The sequence below is a fragment of the Protopterus annectens genome, chromosome 3.part0 (genome assembly GCF_019279795.1).
Source record: "Protopterus annectens isolate FY-2018-M chromosome 3.part0, PAN1.0, whole genome shotgun sequence".
Classification (NCBI taxonomy): domain Eukaryota; kingdom Metazoa; phylum Chordata; order Ceratodontiformes; family Protopteridae; genus Protopterus; species Protopterus annectens.
In genome coordinates, this window is record NC_056731.1 from 1,109,408,583 (window position 1) to 1,109,429,443 (window position 20,861).

Here is a 20,861-nt window from a genome sequence, read left to right on the forward strand (position 1 = left end):
ACCATGTATTTACAAGGAGATTGCTTGGTAGTCTTCTGTTATACAGGTCAGTGCAGGGATACCCTTTTTTCCTCCCATGTATTCACAAGGAGATTGCTTGGTAGTCTTCTGTTATGCATGTCAGTGGAGGGATACCCATTTTGGCACCCATTCATAACCAAAACCCGATGTACACACCAGACAAATCATGGGGCACATTTAGGCACCCTGAAAATGTAGAGCTAGTGGATCCCGGCCAAATAAAGGATTTAGGTCAACATAATAGAAATGTTAGCTGTCATACTTGCACTAAAGGCCTTCCAGCTGATACATATACCTGGATTTCTACTCTTAACCACAGACAGTATCATAGTTATCTGATGTATAAACAAATACTGGCATGTATTCATACCCTGTCTGCATTCCATCACTGCAGGCTTGGGACTTAGCTTCATAATGACAAATGAGTCTCACACAGCCTTCTTTCTGGCAGACCTGAGTAGCACAGCAAATACCCTGGACTAAACTCTGACCAGCAAGCACAACTGGTATCTTAACAGCCACTTTCTTAGACTGCCAGAGAAATGTGGAGTACTGGACGTAGACTTGTTTACATCTGCAGACACTTACCAGCCCATAAGGTTCTTGCAAAACACCTGCACAAATGTGTAGGCAGTATATGTCTTCTCTCAGTCCCAGGCAACAATCTCTTTTAAGTCTTTCCAACTCTTGTTTTACCAAGGGGGCTGAAAAGGTGGGGAGTTGGAGACCCAAGATAATTCTCTTGGCTCTCTACTGGAACAAACAGCACAGGCTCTTCCTTCTGGTGCACTTAGGGAAAACCGTGCCATACAGTCTGCCAAAAACTGTAGAACTGCTTATTAAAAGTCTTGTACTCTGGTGCCCTTGCACCTGACAGGGCTAGATGATCCAGCATTCCTGTTCAGTGTCTGTTGTCTGACTGTCAAATGTCTATCTGAGGGGGTGTTTATAATCATAAATGAAGCCAAGAAATGTAGTACAAGGAAGTCTTACTTGGCAAAGTAGAGAATATTTTCGATATGGTGTAACAAGGAGTACAAGAAAACCAGTTCATCAGGGCTGATGGCGATTCTTTCTTACCTGTTTAATCTGTTTCTCAGTCAAGGTACATGTGGCTATCTTTTTGGCATGCCTCCCCTTCATCTACCCTTGGCTAATCATTTGTTAGTAAAGCAGTCCCTTAAAGGAGTTCTTCAGCTTTGCCCATAGAAGAGGACTGTGCCTTCTCCTACAGATCTTAACTTTGAGAAGAAGTTTGCTTTCGATCCACTTAAACTGGTAGCCTCTACCCAGTAGGCTATCCGTACTCCCCAGGACCTCAACTTCATATCACAGAAAATGACCTAGAGCCAGGTGAACTGTCATCCTCTGCCTTACTGAAGTGCTTGTCTTGGAAGACAACACTGTTAATGACCACTACATTGTTGAGAAGAATATTCAAGTTACTGTCTTGTATGTTTAAGAAGCAGTTCAGTATAATCCACAAAAGCAGGGCGAGTCTTGAAATTAGCTCTTCTTTCATGTGTAAGGTAATGTGATGGTTTCAAGGTTCCCTTGGTTGGACTGTCCAGCTACTGTTTTTCTTCCTGAGGCCAGAAAGTTAAAGGGAGAGGGTTTTGCTCCTTCTAGATGTCCACAGGACACCACAGATGTGAGGTATACAGAGCAACTATTTGTGACCTTTGTTTCAGGGAAGCCAGGCAGACCATTGACTAAACAAGCTATCTTTAATTGTATGATTAGCTGCATTCCTTTCTGTTATGAGAAATATAGGAAGATCTTGCAGTGGCTGCTGATGACATATTACACAAAGGCAGCTGCCATGTTAGCAGCATTCTTTAAGAATGTATTTGTTCAGAGTTTTTGTCAGGAAGCCAGCTCGTGTTCATGTAGACCTCTTTTAATCACTACAGGCTGGACATACAATTCAGGAGCATGGTGTGGTTAATTATTGTTATTCTGCAAGATCTTATTTGAAACGTGGTCTTTACAGTGACTTGTACTGTTTTTCACCCTCCAGAACTAACTGCTGTGGTAATCTTCCCATTGGTCATAAACGATGATCCACGCAAAAACATAATACAGTTTTGTGAGCACACACACCATAATTATAGATGTTTGAGTTGGATCCATACCTCTCAATTGTACAGATTTTTTCCTCATATTTTTAGTCTGTTCCTCAAAAATTTGTGGTTTTCTGGCAGATCACTGAGGATTGAAGTAACTAATGACATACAATTAAGTTTGATTTCATATCCTTCAGGAAAAGCATGGTAATTTCTTGTGCTGAGAGGTATGGTTGGATCACTGTTGCAATGTTGGCTTTCTCCCGCCTGCCACTTGGTATGCTGAGTTTTGCTGATGTTTGCTTTCATTATGAATGAGTTGGGATTGGGGCAGAATGAATGGTGAATGTTAACCCACCACACCTTCTGCAAAGTCCAGTTTCAGTGGGTGGGCCAAGAACTGCAGCTGGACCTCCTTGTGCTGGTTTATTCAGCCTGCTAAACAAAAAGAGTCTAGGTGGAAGGGGGCTCCTCTGAGGTGCACCCCTTCCTCACCCCACCAAAAAAAAGGTGCCACTAGTTTGCTGCTTGTTTTATCTGAGACACAAGCATGCATGCCTGTGTTGGAGCGGAATTAGGCTGTTGTGATAAATCCACAGATCTCTGAGAGACTGGCTAGGCAGACATTTGCTTGCGGCTAATGTCTATACTGCAACAATTTTTTTGATAACACATCTACTGTTGTGGTGGCCAAGCTGTGTAATGTAGATGGAAGAAAGCCCTGACTATGACCCAGTTGACTGGAGTTGTAGTAGGTGGCTGAGGGGAGATGTGAGTGAGCATCTGAATCCAACATCTTGTTCCTGTAGGGAGGGAGTGGTGGTTCCACTTGGCTGTGCTTGTCCCTGTCAGGTAGAGACCTGTGAACAGTGGGCTTTACTTTACCAAGTTGTAATAGCAGTGGTGGTATTTTTCATTGCATCTGTGTGGACACATATGCACAGAGAAGAAATAGTAGAACCTCGAGGAGACACAGAGCTCATCTCTGCCACCAACACAGTGGTTAGGAATTCTAGAAAAAAAACTCTGCTTTGACTGGTTGAGACACTTTTATTGGGGGGATGGTGAGTCATTCTAGCTTTTTTAAGTTGGTGAGGATCAGTGGTGATATCGGCCATCACATCAAGTTGCAGGTGATAACAATAGATGCCCATGGGGGATTGGCAAGTTATTTGGTGGCTAGTAGACTGATGGTTTTTAGATGTTTGGATAAAGCGTTTTTCATATTTGTGGGATGATTGCTGCCTCTGTTTGTCTGTCATTTGGGATGTTGGCTACTTTGTCATTGCCAAGGAAGCAAATATGCTCAAGACAAATTGGAGGAAGGCTCATCATTGGCAAGTGGGATAGCAAAAAAAAGCATATAGAATAAAAAAAAATCTGATATGGCATGTGTGCTCACATGATTTTAGTTTGTACTTGCTGCCAGAAAACCATTTACTTGGAATCATACACAAGAAAGTGGAATGAAATGAGTGAGTGAGTAACTGAATATCAAACAGCTTTTTTTTTCTTGTAGATGTCAACGAGTGCTAGCCCAACTTCCCACGAAATAAAATCTTGCTTCGTCAGCTTTTTTTTTCTTGTAGGTGTGTCAACGAGTACTAGTCCAACTCCCCATGAAATAAAATCTTGCTTCCTCCTAGCTCATGTATGGAATGCTGTTACTGATTCTGGCTGGGTAGTAGGCCTAGTCCATGGGAGGACCGGTTAGGAAGATGACGGGACAGATTGCTTATCATCATGGAAGGGTAGGTTTGTCCCCCTGAAGACTATTTAGCAGGACAATCAGGGAGATGAAGTAGTAGTTCTAGTCTGAGTGGCAGACTTCCATGTATTAAAAATGTGTACAGTGTTCTAGTGTCATTGCACATTCACACCCCACTGAGAATGCTGCAGTGAAGCAAGAAAATGTTGCCTGTCTGCAGAAGGAAGAAGGGACACTGGTTTGTGCTTTATTGTGCCACACTGAAAGTTTATCATTGGCCCTGTGAATCCTTTTTATTGAAGATTGAGATGCTGTCTCCTGGGAGTAGTATCCTAGAGTGAGATGGACTCATAGTAGCAGGGGTGTTGAGAGAGTATTAAATGTCCTGAATAATTGCAGGAAATTCAACACACTTGTCAGCAAACCACACACACACACACACACACACACACACACACACACACACACACACACACACACACACACTGTGCAGCAGTCTTTCCTGAATGTTATCCGCTGTTCTGCATTCCACAGACTGTTAAAAGGAAAAGAGTAGCAAGTTCAGGTATGATCTCTGTATTCTCCCGATTGCTCAGTTGCTTATTGGTTGTAGACTCCTGTTTGTTTCTGGCCTAATTTAGGACTTGACATTTTACATTTATTTTTATATTTGGTTGCATAGTATGTTTTGTTTCTTTGAAAATGGTATTTATAATTGCTGTCTTGGCTAAGGGGAGTGTCAGGGCTTCATATTTTCTAAGGAAAAAATCACTTAATCTTAGCTCGCCATCCCTCCTGCCGTATGTAGCCATTTGAATTTTTCTGGTAGTTAGAAGTTGTGCATAATTAAGTATGTTGTGTTTTACAGTGTTGTCCTTCCGGGGCTGCTTTCATGGCTTTTTGTTGTAAGTTCTTTAGTGCCCCTCCTGTTTCTGCTGAGATCCTTAAGCTGCTATAGAAGAATGTCTTCTCTTTGCTTTATACATATTGTTAATGGTACAGTTTTTACTGAATTTGATTGCTTTTGTGGCTTTAACGTATAACTGCTTGGGACTTGTCTTGTTGGACATACTGACTGTGATAACCCTGAAGGAGAAAGGTTTAAGTATGGTATGTACTGTAACACTAAATTTTGAGGATATCTTATTCAGCAAGCTTGCTTTTTGTTGTTCCCCTTGTGTAGCATTTTTTCCCATTTGTATAGGGCTATTACAGGTGGTGTGTGCCTTTTGTTCTGTTTTTCATTATAATTTGATGTGTGTTTGACACTGCCTCATCAGTAGCTTTTTGGACTTGAATATTTGGTAAAAAAATAAATCTGTTGCACCATCAATGATAACAGTGTATTTTTTTTTCTTTTACTCTCTCATCTTTGTATCCAGCAGTCTACAGACTCTCCATTTCTATTACTGAATTTTTTCTAATAACTAGGAACCCCATTTGCTCTTGCTGGAATGATTCTGGCTTAATATATTTATTATTATATTGCTGCACATAACTAAATTAGAACATGCAACACAAAAAGAAGACATCAGAACCCATATCAGTGAATCAGAAATGAGTACTTACACAGGTCCTGAAAAGGAGGGTGTGGGGAAAAGTCCTACTTTCCCCACTATATGCTCTGGATAGCTCTGGAAGTGACAAATGGGACTGAAAACTTGGAGTTCAATAAAACATCACCCATCCACCTAAATGGTAACCTTTTGGATATTTTCTTTGCTGGAGAGGCTGCAACGTTTCAGATTAGTCTAGTGGACACCCTTCGTTAAGGACTAGGGAACAACAGCTGGGTTCCTTCATCCAAGTTAGCAAGCTAAGCATGGATCTTATCGAAGGAGGTATGAAGTGCAGTAACATACGGCGGATGTCGCACACTGTTCTCTATGTGAGTTTTAAGGATTGGCTACAGTTGAATACACTTTCTCTCTTGATGCTGGGACATAGCTAAGCCCATACCCTTCTTGAAGAATAATACTAGTGGAGGTGGTCTTCTCTTCCTGACTCAATACTGATGACCCAGCCATCATTTGATTTAATTGTCCTCTTTGATATGCATGTTTGCAAGCTTGTGCACACCCAGGCACACATGTAGGTTCATATACACACCATGACCCATCTGACAATTTAGGCTGTGTTGTTGGACTTCCTGACTTGGATACCATTACTGAACCAGTATATTGGGTACATTTCAGTCCAAGTTGAAAGAATACCTCACCAGTGAAGCAACTTGTAGTTGCTTCTAGGACAGTGAATAAAGAGCAACTAGTGTTTGCCACCCTTGTTATACAAGAAGAATGGACTGATTTAAAACTGTTGAGTTATATGCTCTGTCGTACTACTGTACCCTGTGTCGCACTATTCATACTTCATCAAAACCATACAGAAGTGTGAATTCCAAGTTCTGTAAACAGGATCTCATCAGTGCTAAATACGTTTGTAAATACCAGATGTGCTTTTAGTACATTATTCTTGTACATAACTTGCCTATGTTTAGGTACTGCTACTCTGGTTTGTGAATATCTTCTATATGTTTGAATGTATCCAAACACCTGAATTGTAACTTGATACCAATTAATTTTTTGTACCATTTTTCATTGACTGTAGTTATTCTGCCATTCTGGCGCAAGTCATGGCTGAAAATAGTCTGGGGACCAATCTACTTACCTGGTTATCCATCTGTAATAAATTTCTTTAACGTTCTTGTATTTAATGAAGTTTTTTTTATCAAATTCAAAGATGCAGTCTTATTTTTAAGGAACTATGCCACCAAGAAACTAGCCAAAATTCAGTATATTACAAGAGTCTGCTTTATGTAATTGGGTGTCAGGTAAAGGATTAATGCTGTGCTCATGTATGTAATGATCTGATGTTGTTTTTCCCCTACGTTCCTTAGTGGATGGGTCTTTAGATCCGAGTCAGACCTGACTTTGTTCACTGTCAAGCTTTGGATCCGGTGCTCCTTTTTCGGCTCTGACACCAAAACTGACAAAGCATTCGGACTGGATTTTGCCCTCTGAACCAATTGTCATCTGATCTGGTACTCTGCCTCCTCCAAAGCCTTAATTTTCTCATGGACTGATATCACCAAGTTTGAGGTCTCCAGTCTTTCAATAAAGAGCCTTTCATTGTATCTCCAGTCCTTTTTTCTCTGCTTTGTCCCTCCATTCAGCCAGGTCCCTCAGGATTCTTACAGAAGCGGATGTGGATGGAATGATGAGGAAATTTCTCTGGACCCAAATCCAGGTTGGGTCCTCCCAACTCTGGCCTCTACCAGGTCTGACTCCTCCTGTAATCCATTCACTGGTATTGGAACATTTGGATCAGAGTTTATTGTGGGGGTATGTCTTCCTCGGAGCTGAAGACTTGGTCATCTTCAACTTTGATGGTTCCTTTGATTCATTTGACTCTGACCTTTTCTAAGCCATCTGGGTCTCTGAGCCGGGAAGTCAACCCTGACTCTGGTTTGGGGGGTGGGGGGTGGGTCTTCGGATCCATTCCTTACTTTGGAACTACAAATTTGGACAGTTTGACTCTGATGTCTGCTTTGGATCCAAGCCAAGCAGTTTCTCTATATAGAGTCTCCGCTAAGGATCTTGGTTCCTTTGGTATAGCTCCCTGGATCCATCTTGGGCTCAGCCTTTGAAGCTTTCAAAAGAGTGCTCTCCAAGTCTAGAGACCAGACTTCCTTCTAAACCTCTGTTCTGTCACTTCTCCACGGGATTTCTTCTTGTCCTGAGCCTACTTATCTTGTCCTGTCGAGGTAGCCAACTTCCAAAAGCCTTTTTTGATGAGCCCCCGTCAACTTCTCACTCCTCTCCAGATCACCCACTGAGGAAGTGCATAGGAAGCAAAAGTATAAAAAAAGAGACATGTTGACCCTCCCAGGAATTGTTGACAGAAGACACGGACTCCGAATGAGGTATCCTCAAGGGGGGGATCTAGGGGAACCTCTCATTCGGAGAGATTCTAGAAATGTTCCGACAGAAAGGGGGGTGGTCCACTGAAGAACTTTCCCAAAAAGAGTCAGTGTTCCTTAAAGGTTGTAGATGTGGCCCCTGTACTTCTTGGGTAATTCCTCCCACATCCGAGATGGTGGATCTGCTCGCCAAATGGGCATAAACATTGCCAAGCCCATCCTCATAAGCCAGACAAATTTCTTGTATCCCCCACTGGAGCAAGGGCCGCTACCAAAAAGGAAATGGGAGAGAGTTCTACTCTCCATCCACCTAACAGGAAGTCTGATCTCTTGCATTGGACAGGTTTGTAAGCAAGTCTACACTTAATGTCTTTTGCTGTTGTGGCACTGAATTGCTTAAGACATGTCACCTGTTTTCAGAGAGATTTGACAAAAGACTTCCCAAATTTCTTTTGGGTGTCCTTATTTGCAGAGCAAAGGAAATCTTTTGACTCACAGTTGGTTGCCATTCAGTCCTTATCCAGTGTCTCTATGCACCTTATTTCTAATGCCATTGAAGGAGCTTCTAGAGCTTCAGGCACTGACATCACAGTTAGATGACATGCCTGGATGCAGCTTTGTGATTTTGTGAAGTCTTTTGTTAATGCCTCTTATGATGGCTCGACCCTCTTGGATGTGAAAGTCAGAGAAACACTTTACAGAAATGAACAAGATGGAAAGACCCATTCTGCTTTAGGGATCAAATTTTCTACCTCTCAAAGGACCTTCTCAAGAGCCCCCATAGCAAAAGGGGAAACTATTGGTGGATGTTGCCCTTGGGGTGGAGGTGGTCCACAGAACCAGGGCTTCTGGGGTCTGTTCTCCAAGAGGTCATTCCAGCGCTCCTAAACATTTGCCTGACTGCTGTTGTCTGGAGGCAGTTGGTGCATTTATCCCTGCATTAGACAGCCTGTACGTTCATCACTTAAGGTGTGTGCAGAGGATAATAGCCAGAGGTTATTTAGTTCTGTTTTTTTTTCTGTCGCCATACTCACAGAAAGATTTCCCGATGTATCACCCTTTCAAAGGGAAGCGGCCACTTCAGAAATAAAGAAGCTTCTAAACAATTGAGTCATTCAGGAGGACCCACCAAACCATAGAGGATCTGGAATTTACTCAACATTTTTAGCATTAAAGAAACGCAGAGTCCTAAGGCCAATTCTGGCACTCGGCCATCTAAACAAGTTTGTAAACCAAAGCAAATTCCAGATGGTCACTCTTCACTGTATTCTGCCTTTACTAAAGGAAAACGACTGGATGTGCTCAGTCAGCCTCCAGGGCACATACTACCACATAAAGATGGACAGATGATCCCAGAATTTCCTTCGCTTCAGTCATTTCTAGTTGAGGGCCCTGCCCTTCAGTCTCACTACAGCCCCCCAAATGTTCTCCAAGTGCATAGCAGTGATTGCAGCTCACCTCTGACTGCAGGGTTTCCATGTATTCCATTATCAGGACAACTGGCACATCACTGCCTCATCCAGGGTACTACTTACCAAGGCTAGGAGTTCCTTACTCCAGCTTTGCTCAAATCTGGGAATGCTGCAAATACAAAAAGTCCAAGTTCCAGCCCGTCCACTTCTTAGAATTAGTCAGGGCTCTCCTAGACACTAAACTTCAGACTGCAAAGCTTTCTCACACCAGGATTTCAAGTCTTTACAGCCAAGCTTTGGTTGTACCATCTTGTCAGAAGCCACAGGCAAAACTAATACTATGTCTCTTAGACTGTATGGCAGCTGCTGCTATTCTAGTTCCTCCGGGTACTACATGCGAGTTCTACAGTGGACCTTAACAGTCCAGTGGTCTATCTGGCAACAATCCAAATCCTTTCGCATATCGTTAAAGAAGATTTGCAGAGGACACATTAGTAGAGGTTGGAGTCACTGGCTGTATCTCGAGGATGTCTCTTTTTTCTTCCTTCACCCAGAGCCATGGTGTCTACAGACGCTTCTCACCTGGACTGGCGTTGGGGACATTTCTTGGGAAAGACGGACCAAGGTACGTGGACTCTGACAGAGGCCAGTCTTCACATCAACATATTGGCGATAAGAGCAGTCCTCCTAGCATTGCAGGCATTTCAGGACTCATTCCTCTTGGGTGTGATATCTATCCAGATTGATAACATGTCAGTGGTTTGGTACATCAGCAAACTGGGAGGAACCCAGTGTTATAGCTTGTGTCGAGAAGCCATGAGGTTATGGCAGTGGGCGATGTCTTCCCACTGCTTCTGATTATGCACATTCTGGGGAAATCCAGTATTCTAATGGACAGGTTGAGCAGGTCTATCCTTCCTACAAGTAGTTCTTCAGCCCAGTAGTAGCAGAGTGTATATTCAGCCATTGGGGCCGACTGTGCTGGGAACTATTTGCATCTCCCCACAGCACAAACGCAACAAGTTTTTTTTCTCTGATCTCCTGTGAGGGGAATCACAATTGGCCCTCTGGTCTCCTTTATGCCTTCCTTTCTACTCCTCTGATACCTAAGTTCCTACAAAAGGTGTTGGTGAAGAAGTTTACAGTCATCATCGTAATCCCCTAATAGCCTTGACAAGTAGGGTTTCCCTTTCTATGGCCTCATCTAATATACCCTCCTTGGGTGCTGTGCTCTTCTCCAGATCTGCTGTCTCACCCAGATATTCAGTTCCTCAAGCTAACTGCCTGATTTCTGCAGTTCCAGTGATGGCTAGACAGTCCAGGCCTTCATGAAACCCCAGTCATTCATATTTTGACCTCTTATCAGAAGCCCTCTACAGGAAAGATCTATAAAATCAAATGGAACAGATTCTTTATATGGGCTTTCGGTAATAACTTGGGTCTATTTTCAGCCCTTCTTTTTGCTACACTGGATTTTCTTGCATCTCTTTTTCAGGACAGTGTCCGTTACTCCTCTGAGGTAAAATTGCCTGATGCATCCTCTTTTTCAAATTGAAGAAGATCACATTGCCATTGAATCCCTCAGACTAGCTAAAGAGTTCCTCAGAGGAACATTTCTTCTTTGCTCCTGTTTGTGGAACATGGAACACTGTTTTGTTACAGACCTTGACTGGCCCTCCCTTTGAGCCTGTGGCCAAAATTGATCTGAAGTTTTTGTCATGGAATACTCCATTCTTAGTGGCCATCACATCTACCAGGAGAATTTCTGAGCTCCACGTCTCATCTTCTAAACCTCCCTACCTCATATTTAACAAAGACAGGCTATCCCTGAGAACTAATCCCTCTTTCCTCCCTAACTACCTCATATTTAACAAAGGCAGGCTATCCTTGAGAACTAATCCCTCTTTCCTCCCTAAGGTAGCTTCTGAATCATCATTCAACCAATGTACTTTCCAAAATTTTCAAACAAGGATGAATACAAATTACATTTGCCAACAACATATCTGTTTGCATTTAACCAAGACAATCAGAAAGACTGACCGATTATTTGTTGTTTCTTCTCCTGTCAGAATAGGAAAGAGACTGTCTAAAGTAACACACTCCCATTGGCTTTTGGAATGCATCTTTCGTGTATTCAAAAAAAAAGATGCTTGTCACTATGCAGCTCTACAGAGGCTCATTCAGCTAGATCTGTTGCTTCTTCTATAGTTTCTTTGGGAAGTGCCTCTTGATGACATATGTGCTGTGGCTTCTTGGTCCACGGTACATACATTCATTTCACACTATAAATTGGACCTACAGTCAAGGTCAAGAGCCACTTTGGCCTGGATGTGCTCCATAATATCCTTCCATGAGTCCTCCAAAGTCTAACAGTAGCTTGGAACTCTGTTCCATCTGTTGACGAACGAAAAGGAGAGACCATATCACATGTAAAAGTTATGTACTCACCATAGCAGTAAATCTGTGTTGTCTGCTTCCATTCTTCAACTTCCCACACTCTTTCCCCCTTCCTGGGTGCATTCCTGATTCCTTTCATTCACTCTTAGAGTGATCTAGCTGACCTAACCTTAGAGTTTATTTTAAACTTACTGTGACAGCACTCCTCTTGGCCCATGACTGAGGAGTCTCCATCCTCACCATGGACACTGGTGGAGGGATGTTCACTTGCAACAAAAATAGATACAGTATTTCCAGAAGCAGCTCTCTGCACTAAGCACAATTTCTCTTAAGAGCATACACTGAACACACTCCCGTCCTGGCACTGGGTTCACTGCCTCTCACCAGACCCCAAATAAGACCCTACACTAACCACAGCTATAGAGTTGAACCCTCAGTTGAGTGTTCAAAGCTAAGTCCTTCACCACACTCTCTGTGAAACCAGTGCCGTTTCCCTACTCCAAGTAGCTGACAGACACTTTAAGATTTCATTTACACACGCGCTGACACACACACACACACACACACACACACACACACACACACACACACACACACACACACACGAAAGGCTAGCACAGATTTACCAGCTATGCCCCCTCTGCCCAGATTATAAGGCATATACTGCCATCAGAAGACTTCAAAGCCAGCTACTCTTAAGGCTCTTAAAACGGTACCCAATTATACTGAGCAAAATTAATACTAATCTAAATGGTAGTGTATGACCAATGCAGCAAGGCTTTCAGGAAGTGGCCACACTGTCATCAAATAAATAAGTACTCTCAAAGGTTAAAATATTATCTAAAAGACCAGTCTCAATGAAAAGTTTTAATATATATAATAAATAATTAAAAAAAATGAAACTACTAAATATCTAATCTGAAGTAGTTTACTTCAGTTGGTCTTCAACCTGTGGATACTGGATCCGTATCAGGTCCGAGCCGGCAAATTCACTAGCATCTGCTCCGAGTGCCACGCTCCTCCCCTTACCCATAATACACCTCCACTACTTTCCAACCCCCAGATCTCGTTTGCAGCAGCTTGCTTGAAGCAGCGTGATCTTCTGAACTCTGAGTTAGTGAGTGGGTTATTTGCTTTTTAAGCAGCTTTTTTCTAAAAATTTTGACTGTTAGGTGTTTAGTGTAGGTTCCCTCTCCTCCTCCCCTCACTGGTGCATCGTGTATTAGAACATTTACTGTAGTTTTAGTGTTAGTTTGTTAGTGGGCATTGCTCCCCCCCCAGTGTTCTATGTAACTTGAGTGTGTGGTGAGTGGTTTGAGTGGGAAACTGGTAACTTTTTTCTTCTCCTTTTCCTTCTCTAGTGTGATTTTTGCTTGTATAGAGACATGGCTGACCCCAAGCCTGTCTTCAAAAGGTGCACTGAGTGTGGCCATAAATTGTCTCCTGCAGATGGCCACACTCTTTGTGTGATGTGCTTGGGCGTTGCCCATTTGAGTATGGATTGTACTATCTGCGCTGGTTTTAACCCGCATGCTATTAAAGGACAGGAAGGCTATGTTGGCCCTAAAAGGCCTTCTTCCCACTTCTGAGGAGGTTGCCTCGTCCACTGCTTTGGTCACAGCGGCTGCTGTGGTCGCCTCTCCTTCCTCTCTTGCCCTTGCTTCCCTTCCTCCCAGGCTGTGACTCAACTTCCCATTTCTAAACCTGTGGAAGTGGAGTGGAAAAGGGGCAGAGAGAAGGAGAGAGCACAAATTGAACAAACCAGAAAAATGTAAGAGGTCTCCGGACCTTCCTTCTACTCCTGCCAAAAGTCAGGATAGGATCTGTGACTCCCCTTGACTCCGATTGCCGAGATTTTCCCTGGAGCTGGAGGAAGCATGTCCTCCATCTAGGGCCTCGGTTTCTCAACCCGCCAGGTTGGAGTCCGTGGCCTCGTCGAGATCCATGCTTAGCTTATCAGAAGTTGACATGGATAAAATGATGAGGTTCATTCGTACTCAGATCCATGTGGGGGTCTTGCCCAGCCCCCTCTCCCTCTGTAGGGGGGAGCTCACTTTCTTTTTTCACACCAGTTTCTCCTTCTCTGATCCGTCCTCCAGGTTCAGAGTGCTCAGATCCGAGGATGGCCTTAGGGGGTCGGCACAGATGGTGTCCGCTTCCTCGATGCCGACAGCTGACTGGAGTGTGTTGGATCCAGACAGTTCAGATCTGAGTGGCTCTCTGAGCCGGAGCTTGGGTGTCTGATCCGAGGGAGCGGAACTTTTTTCATCGGCTCCGGCATAGTTGGGCCAAGTTACCTCACTCAGAGCTCCATCCACTTCAGGCCCGGCTCCGATTCTCACATTGGATCCGGGGAGAGTGGCTTCCTTATTGGTACCCCAGGAGGCTCGTTCTCCCTCTGCGTTTGATGTGGTAAAAAGGGTTCTCTCCACTGGATTGAGACCCTTGACTATTTCCTTGGATTCCACCCTGACCCCCTTGGCTCTGTCTACGAATCACATCATTGAACCAGAAAGACAGCCTGTGCTTGAGGAGCCCCAGGCGGTTCCCCCTGAGGAACAAGTGGCCTGCAGGTTCCCCCTGGAGAGCCCCACTGGAGACGTGACTTGCAAGCATACGTGTAAGAGGGGGCACTTGGACTCCCCGAGTCCCTCACTGAGGACACTGATTTGGATGTTGGGAAGGTTCCCCCAGATCACCTCCCGAGGATGTCTCCTTTGAAGACATCATGGAAATCCTATGGCAGTGGGGGAGGTAGGTCTATTCCCAAACCTTCTGACGAATCCGTGTTCCTGGAGGCTTATTTTTCACAAGGAGCAAGCTCTTCTGCTATCAAAGTTCAATTAGCTGTCATCTCACATTTTCATGTGGGTGAGAATTCTGCCTCCCCTGGCCTCTTCCAGACTGTGTAAAGGCTTTTATCAAATTGTTACATCCCCCGGTCAAGGATCCTGTTCCTCCATGGGACCTTACTGTGGTTTTTCAAGCTTTGGTCGCTCCACCTTTTGAACCTGCTGCAATGACATATCTTAAGTTCTTATCTTGGAAAACAGCATTTTTGGTAGCCATCACCTCTGCTAAAAGGGTTTCAGAACTGCAAGCTTTGTCCATTAAAGTTCCTTATATGATTTTCCATAAAGATAGGGTTTCCCTTCGGACCAATCTGTCCTTTCTTCCGAAGGTTGCATCACAAGTTAACTTCAACCAGACCATTAACTTAACTGTTTTCTTCCCAAACTTTGCTAACAAAATGGAATACAAACTCCACTTGTTGGATGTTCATAGACAGTTACGATTTTATTTACACAGGACTAAAAACTTCCATAAATCTGATCAATTGTTTGTGTCCTTCTCTAAACCCTTTTTGGGTAAACCTATCTCCAAGGTCACTATTGCTAGGTGGATTTCCTTGTGCATCCTTCAGGTCTACAAGGATAAAGGTGTGTCTCGTCCGGGTCAGGTGAAAGTTCATTCCACTAGGTCAATGGCTACTTCTGTGGCCTTTTTGTCTAGAGTCTCATTGGATGATATTTGTGCTTCAAGCTACTTGGTCCTCATCTCATACCTTTATTTATCTCTGCAAGTTGGATTTGACTTCTAGAAGGAGAGCATCCTTTGGTTCCGCGGTGCTCCGGAATATCCTTCCGTGAGGGCCACCCAGTAGTTTACCCACAGGGTGAAGACCATATGAAGTAAACTACTTCAGATAAAGAAGTTATGTACTCACCATAGTGTTCCATCTGAGTAGTTTTACTTTATTCCTTATCATATGAACAGCCTGTTGGCTGCAGTTGTAGGTCATAAAGTATTCTTCAGGTCGGGTTCTAAGTAACTCAGTCTGGGGGTTGGAAGGTAGTGGAGGTGTATTATGGTGAAGGGGAGGAGCTTGGAGCTCGGAGCAGATGCTAGTGAATTTGCCGGCTCGGATCTGGTACCCACAGGTTGAAGACAAATGAAGTAGAGCTACTCAGATGGAATGTTACGGTGAGTACATAACTTCTTTTTTGCAATAAACACCAGAATTTCAATTACAGAAAACATTAAAAATAACACAGATGGATAGATTCACACAGATACAGAAAAACAGTACTTAACTAATCTCACTATATTTTCCTGACTGATCTAAAGAATTACTATTCCCTGGTTAATTACTAAAGCAAGGCAAGATGAAGTGGATTAGTGATCCTTCTTTGTCAGGTTTTAAAAACAGACTGGCTTGAGACCTCTGTCTCATCTAGGATTAAGACATTTATTTCAGTGCTGGGTAACAGAATAATATTGCATACATCTAGTAATATGACTCTGGTTTCTGCACTACCCTCTTTACTAGAAATTGAACCAGAATTTAAGCACATATGTGTTACCATACGCATCCATAGAACTTTATCATCTGGAAGCTATAAAACCATTTCAGAGACTTCCATCCTTCCAGGATAGCAGTTTGTTTACCCCCACAGAGAATACAATAGGCTTCCTAGTCCTGGTTTTCACAGGCATTTTGTCTTTTGCTGCAATCAGAACTATAAGATATAATCTTTATGGCCTAAACCAGGTAATTTAATTTTGGACTATTTTTCAACGTTAGCTGGACTTTACAGTATTTTCATTTCAACAGTTACAGTACAGTCTGACATACAGGTGTATTTCTTTTCTGTCCAGCAAGACCCACTGTTAGTATATTTTTAACGCAAGCAGCTTTACAAATACATTTTCAACACAAGTACCTGTACAAATCAGTTTGATATACAAATGACATATAATTATTTACAAAACTCCAGATAGCTGTGCTGGCATTTGTTACACATCCACTGTCCTACTTCTCCTGGCATAGCTGGCAACACCTCACATCATTACACTTGTGCATAACAGCAAATTTGATCTCCTCTACTCTATTATATGGGTGTTTTCTTACTTCTTCTAGTATCTTTGGGGTAGTCCATTTTTTTTATTTTATTACAGGCAAACTATCTGCAGTAACTTACTCATTACAAGGGAATTATGGGTTGGGGGAGGAGCCTGAGCACTGGATCGAAAGCTTGAAAGTGGCTGAAGTCAATTCAGCTCTGATCCAAAGATCCTTCATTATGGTGAGTACATAACTTTCGATTTTTTGCAGTTTATTTGGTTGCCTTTAGAATGACATCACTGCCTTTTCTTTTTTTCATTTTTGTTTATAAAGTTGCAGTTACCAAATGCTTAGATGTTGTTGAGGAAGTATCAAAAGCAGCAAAGAAGGAAGTTTGGTTTGTAAATAGAGATTGGAGAGGAGGCCCCCATTTTGTACACACATGTATGGAGTTTGTAAATAAGGAAAGTTATATGTAATAGGGTAATAAAAGGCTAATGGAAGTCATCTTGGAAGAAGGACTGGTCACACAGACCACATGACAGTAGTCATGGAGGCTTTCTTTTTTGATCTTTTCAACAAGTTAAAAGGATTTTAACTAGACATGCAAAGCTTAATTTTAACAAGTCTTCCTTTTTATTTTAAAAATTCTTAAAAGAATTCTGAACTTTTTGAACTTGAGCACAGATAAGAAAATATGTGAAATGTAAGCTCACTGGGGTGCAAAATTTGACAGTTGATGAAAGGATAGTGGCAGATAAGGACAGTCACAATGCTAACCTCAGCCAAGTATCCAAGGTAATCATGTATCTTAGTTTATTCAGACAAATTAGTTCTGCAAAATTAATTGCTAACATCATTTTTGCTGCTTATTACTGAATAATAATTTTATATTTTAATAGCCTCAAAAATTTAAACTAGAACGCTCCATGGCGTATTGGACGAAGGATGGTACTTCCTCAGGCACTCTTGATCTAGGGTAAGAACAGTTGTAATATATTTTATTCACTTGTTCTAAGCCATTTATTTGTAGGTATAAACCTAGACCACAATAACAGCTGACAATATACATATGTGGAAAGGCAGGAATGAGAGTGTAAGATGCTTTGAAATGTGAGGAAACAAGACAGAACAGCTCTAAAGTTCAGATGCAAGTAAAAGACTTAAAATGTGATAGTACATCATATACATTTTCATTAATATCACACATCCCAGGCTCCAGGAAGAGGTAAGGTTGCTTGCCACAGATACTAGGACTGTTTGAGTCAGAATTTTCCCAGGTTACTTATTTCCTTCTCTTTAATGTACAGGGCCTGATTTCACTCCTCACTTGAGTTCTTTCCTGCTGCAAAGGTAGTGCAGAATGGTCCCGGGATTGCATTTTTTTTGTTTAATTTGTAGGTTTTGGACCAGTAAGATTCTGCTTTAGCTTTGTGCAGTAGTATGGCAACAAGTTTTTTTGTCTTTTCTAACCATAATGCTGCTTCATGATAATTCCTTTTGGCTACCTTTGGGTCTACAGCAGTCATGGTCACCTCCACTGTTGAATGTACTTATTGCAAGCTGACTGCTCTTGCTGACAACGGTGTCTAACTGGTTTAGGGTTTAGCATCACCATACAAAAAAAGAAGAAACCAGGCAAAAAACACAAATCGAATGGAACTGATTGTAGCTACAAAAAACTTTACTGGCATTCTGGTACCTCTGCTCAGTGCCTTCAGTGGAATAAATGACATCACACTATGCACCCTTTTATACAATCTTCAATAAGTGCAAACAATTAACAATTCAAATTTTTAAAGTGCCCATGCTGCTTGCAAGAATGCATAAAGTGCAAATGCCATAAATGAACAAATAAATGTAATCCATATAGTTAAATACTCCAATGCTCTACCAAGAGTCATGTATCTAAATATTTAAGTTAATGTCTACATTTAAATCTCTAGGAATTAATGTCCTATAATTTAATACACATCTACTTTCTAATTCCAACAATTTTCGAGTAAAGTTCCCCCCACACAATAAATGTGGTGTGGCTAACATGCTAAAAAACAAACTATTGTCATGTCCCCCATGTATCTTCTCAACATGATTAGCAATCAAACTATCCAAATTCTTATTCCTAATATCTCCCAAGTGTTGTAATATACAAACTTTTACCATTCTTTTGGATATAAAAAGTTTATACACCCCTGTTAAAATGCCAGACTTTTGTGATATAAAAAAACGAGACCACAATAAATCATTTCAAAACTTTTCCCACCTTGAATGTGACCTATTGAAAAATAAACAAATCTGTTGGGGGAAAATGTAAAAGATAAAATACGTACAATAAGCTGGTTGCACAAGTGTGCACACCCTCAAACTAATATTTTGTTGAAGCACCTTTTGATTTAATTACAGCATTCAGTCTTCTCGGATACACGCCTACCATCAATTAAACAGACTCTAATTAACCCCAAATAAAGTTCAGCTGTCCTAGTAGGGTTTTCCTGACATTTACTCAGTTGTCTGCTACAGCAAAAGCCATGGTTCGCAGAGAGCTTACAAAGCAACAAAGGGATCTCATTGTTGAAAGGTATCAGTCAGGAGAAGGGTACAAAAAATTTTCCACAGCATTGGATATACCATGGAACACAGTGAAGACAGTCATCAAAAAGTGGAGAAAATACGGGACAGCGGTGATGTTGCAAAGAACTGACTGTCTCTCCAAAATTGATGAAAAGACCAGACGAAAACCGGTCAGGGATGTTGCCAAGAGACATACAGCAACACTGAAGTAGTGGCAGGAATTTCTGGCAAGTACTGGTTGTGTACTGTGTGTGACAACAGTCTCCCATATTCTCCACATGTCTGGACTATGGGGTAGGGCTGCAAGATGGAAGCCTTTTCTTGCACAGAAAAACATCCAGGCCCTACTAAAATTTACAAAACAATACATAAACCTCTCAAAAGCATGTGGGAAAATGTGTTATGGTCTAATGAGACCAAGGTTGAACTTTTTGACCACAATTCCAAAAGGAATGTTTGGCACAAAGACAACACTTCGCATCACCAAAATAACAACATCCCCACAATGAAGCATGGTGGTGACAGTATCGTGCTTTGAGGTTGCTTTTCTTCAGCTGGAACTGGGGCTTTAGTCAAGGTGGATGAAACTATGAACCGTTTCAAGTAAGTCACTTTTGGCCCAAAACCTTCAGGCGTCTGCTAGAAAGCTGAAGATGAAGCGGAATTTCATCTTTTCATCATGACAATGATCCCAAGCATACATCCAAATCAACAAAAGAATGGCTTCATCAGAAGAAAATTAAAGTTTTGGAATGGCCCAGCCAGAGCCCAGACCTAAATCCAATAGAAAATCTGTGAGGTGACCTAAAGCGGGCTGTGCACAAGAAATGCTCTTGCAATCTGACAGATTTGGAGTGCTTTTGCAAGGAAGAGTGGGCAAATATTGCCAAGTCAAGATGTGCCCTGCTGATAGACTCCTACCCAAGAAGATTGAATGTTGTAATTAAATCAAAAGGTGCTTCAACAAAGTATGAGTTTAAGGATGTGCACACACAACAAAGTATTAGTTTAAGGGTGTGCACACTTATGCAACAATGAGCGCAATGACAACTTATCCAAGAGGTCACAAAAGAACCCAGAACAAAATCTAAATAACTGCAGGCTTCACTTGCCTCCTTTAATGTCAGTGTTCATGACTCAACCATAAGAAAGAGACCGGCAAAAATGGCATGCATGGCAGAGTTCCAAGGCGAAAACCACTGCTGACCAAAAAGAACATAAAGACTCCTCTTACTTTTGCCAAAACACATCTTGATGATCCCCAAGACTTTTGGGAAAATATTCTGTGGACTGACAAAGCAAATGTTGAACTTTTTAGGAGGTGTGCGTCCCATTATATCTGGCGTAAAATCAACACAGCATTTCAAAAAAGAACATCATGCCAACAGCCAACAGTCAAACATGGTGGTGGTAGTGTGATAATCTGGGGCTGTTTTGCTGCTTCTGGGCCTGGACAACTTGCTGTGATTGATGGAACCATAAATTCTGCTTGCTACCAAAAAATCCTGAAGGAGAATGTCCGGCCATCTGTTCGTGACCTCAGGCTGAAGCACACTTGGTTTCTGCAGCAGGACAATGATCCAAAACACACCAGCAAGTCCACCTCTGAATCACTTAAGTGAAGGTTTAGGAGTGGCGTCAAAGTCCAGACTTGAATCCAATTGAGATGCTTTGGCATGACCTTTAAAATGTGAGTCATGCTCGGAAACCCTACAACATGGCTGAATTAAAACAATTCTGCAAAGAAGAGTGGGCAAAATTCTTTAACAGCGATGTGAAAGACTCATTCCCAGTTATCGCAAATGCTTGATTGCAGTTGTTGGCACAACCAGTTATTAGGTTTAGGGGGCAATTACTTTTTCACATAGCGCCATGTAGGTTTGGATCGTTTTTTTTTCTTAATAAGTAAAATCATCACTGT

At 42.1% G+C, this 20,861-nt stretch overlaps 1 protein-coding gene across 2 annotated transcripts in view; it reads left to right on the forward strand.

The window, feature by feature from the left end:
* Nucleotides 1-20,861, forward strand: part of LOC122796674 (tRNA selenocysteine 1-associated protein 1-like) — a 710,917-nt gene that overhangs the window by 202,084 nt on the left and 487,972 nt on the right. For both annotated transcript variants that reach the window (XM_044065349.1, XM_044065348.1), the window contains exon 4: nt 17,272-17,348. In XM_044065349.1, coding sequence (XP_043921284.1) covers nt 17,272-17,348 — 77 coding nt within the window. The remainder of the gene's footprint in view (nt 1-17,271; nt 17,349-20,861) is intronic.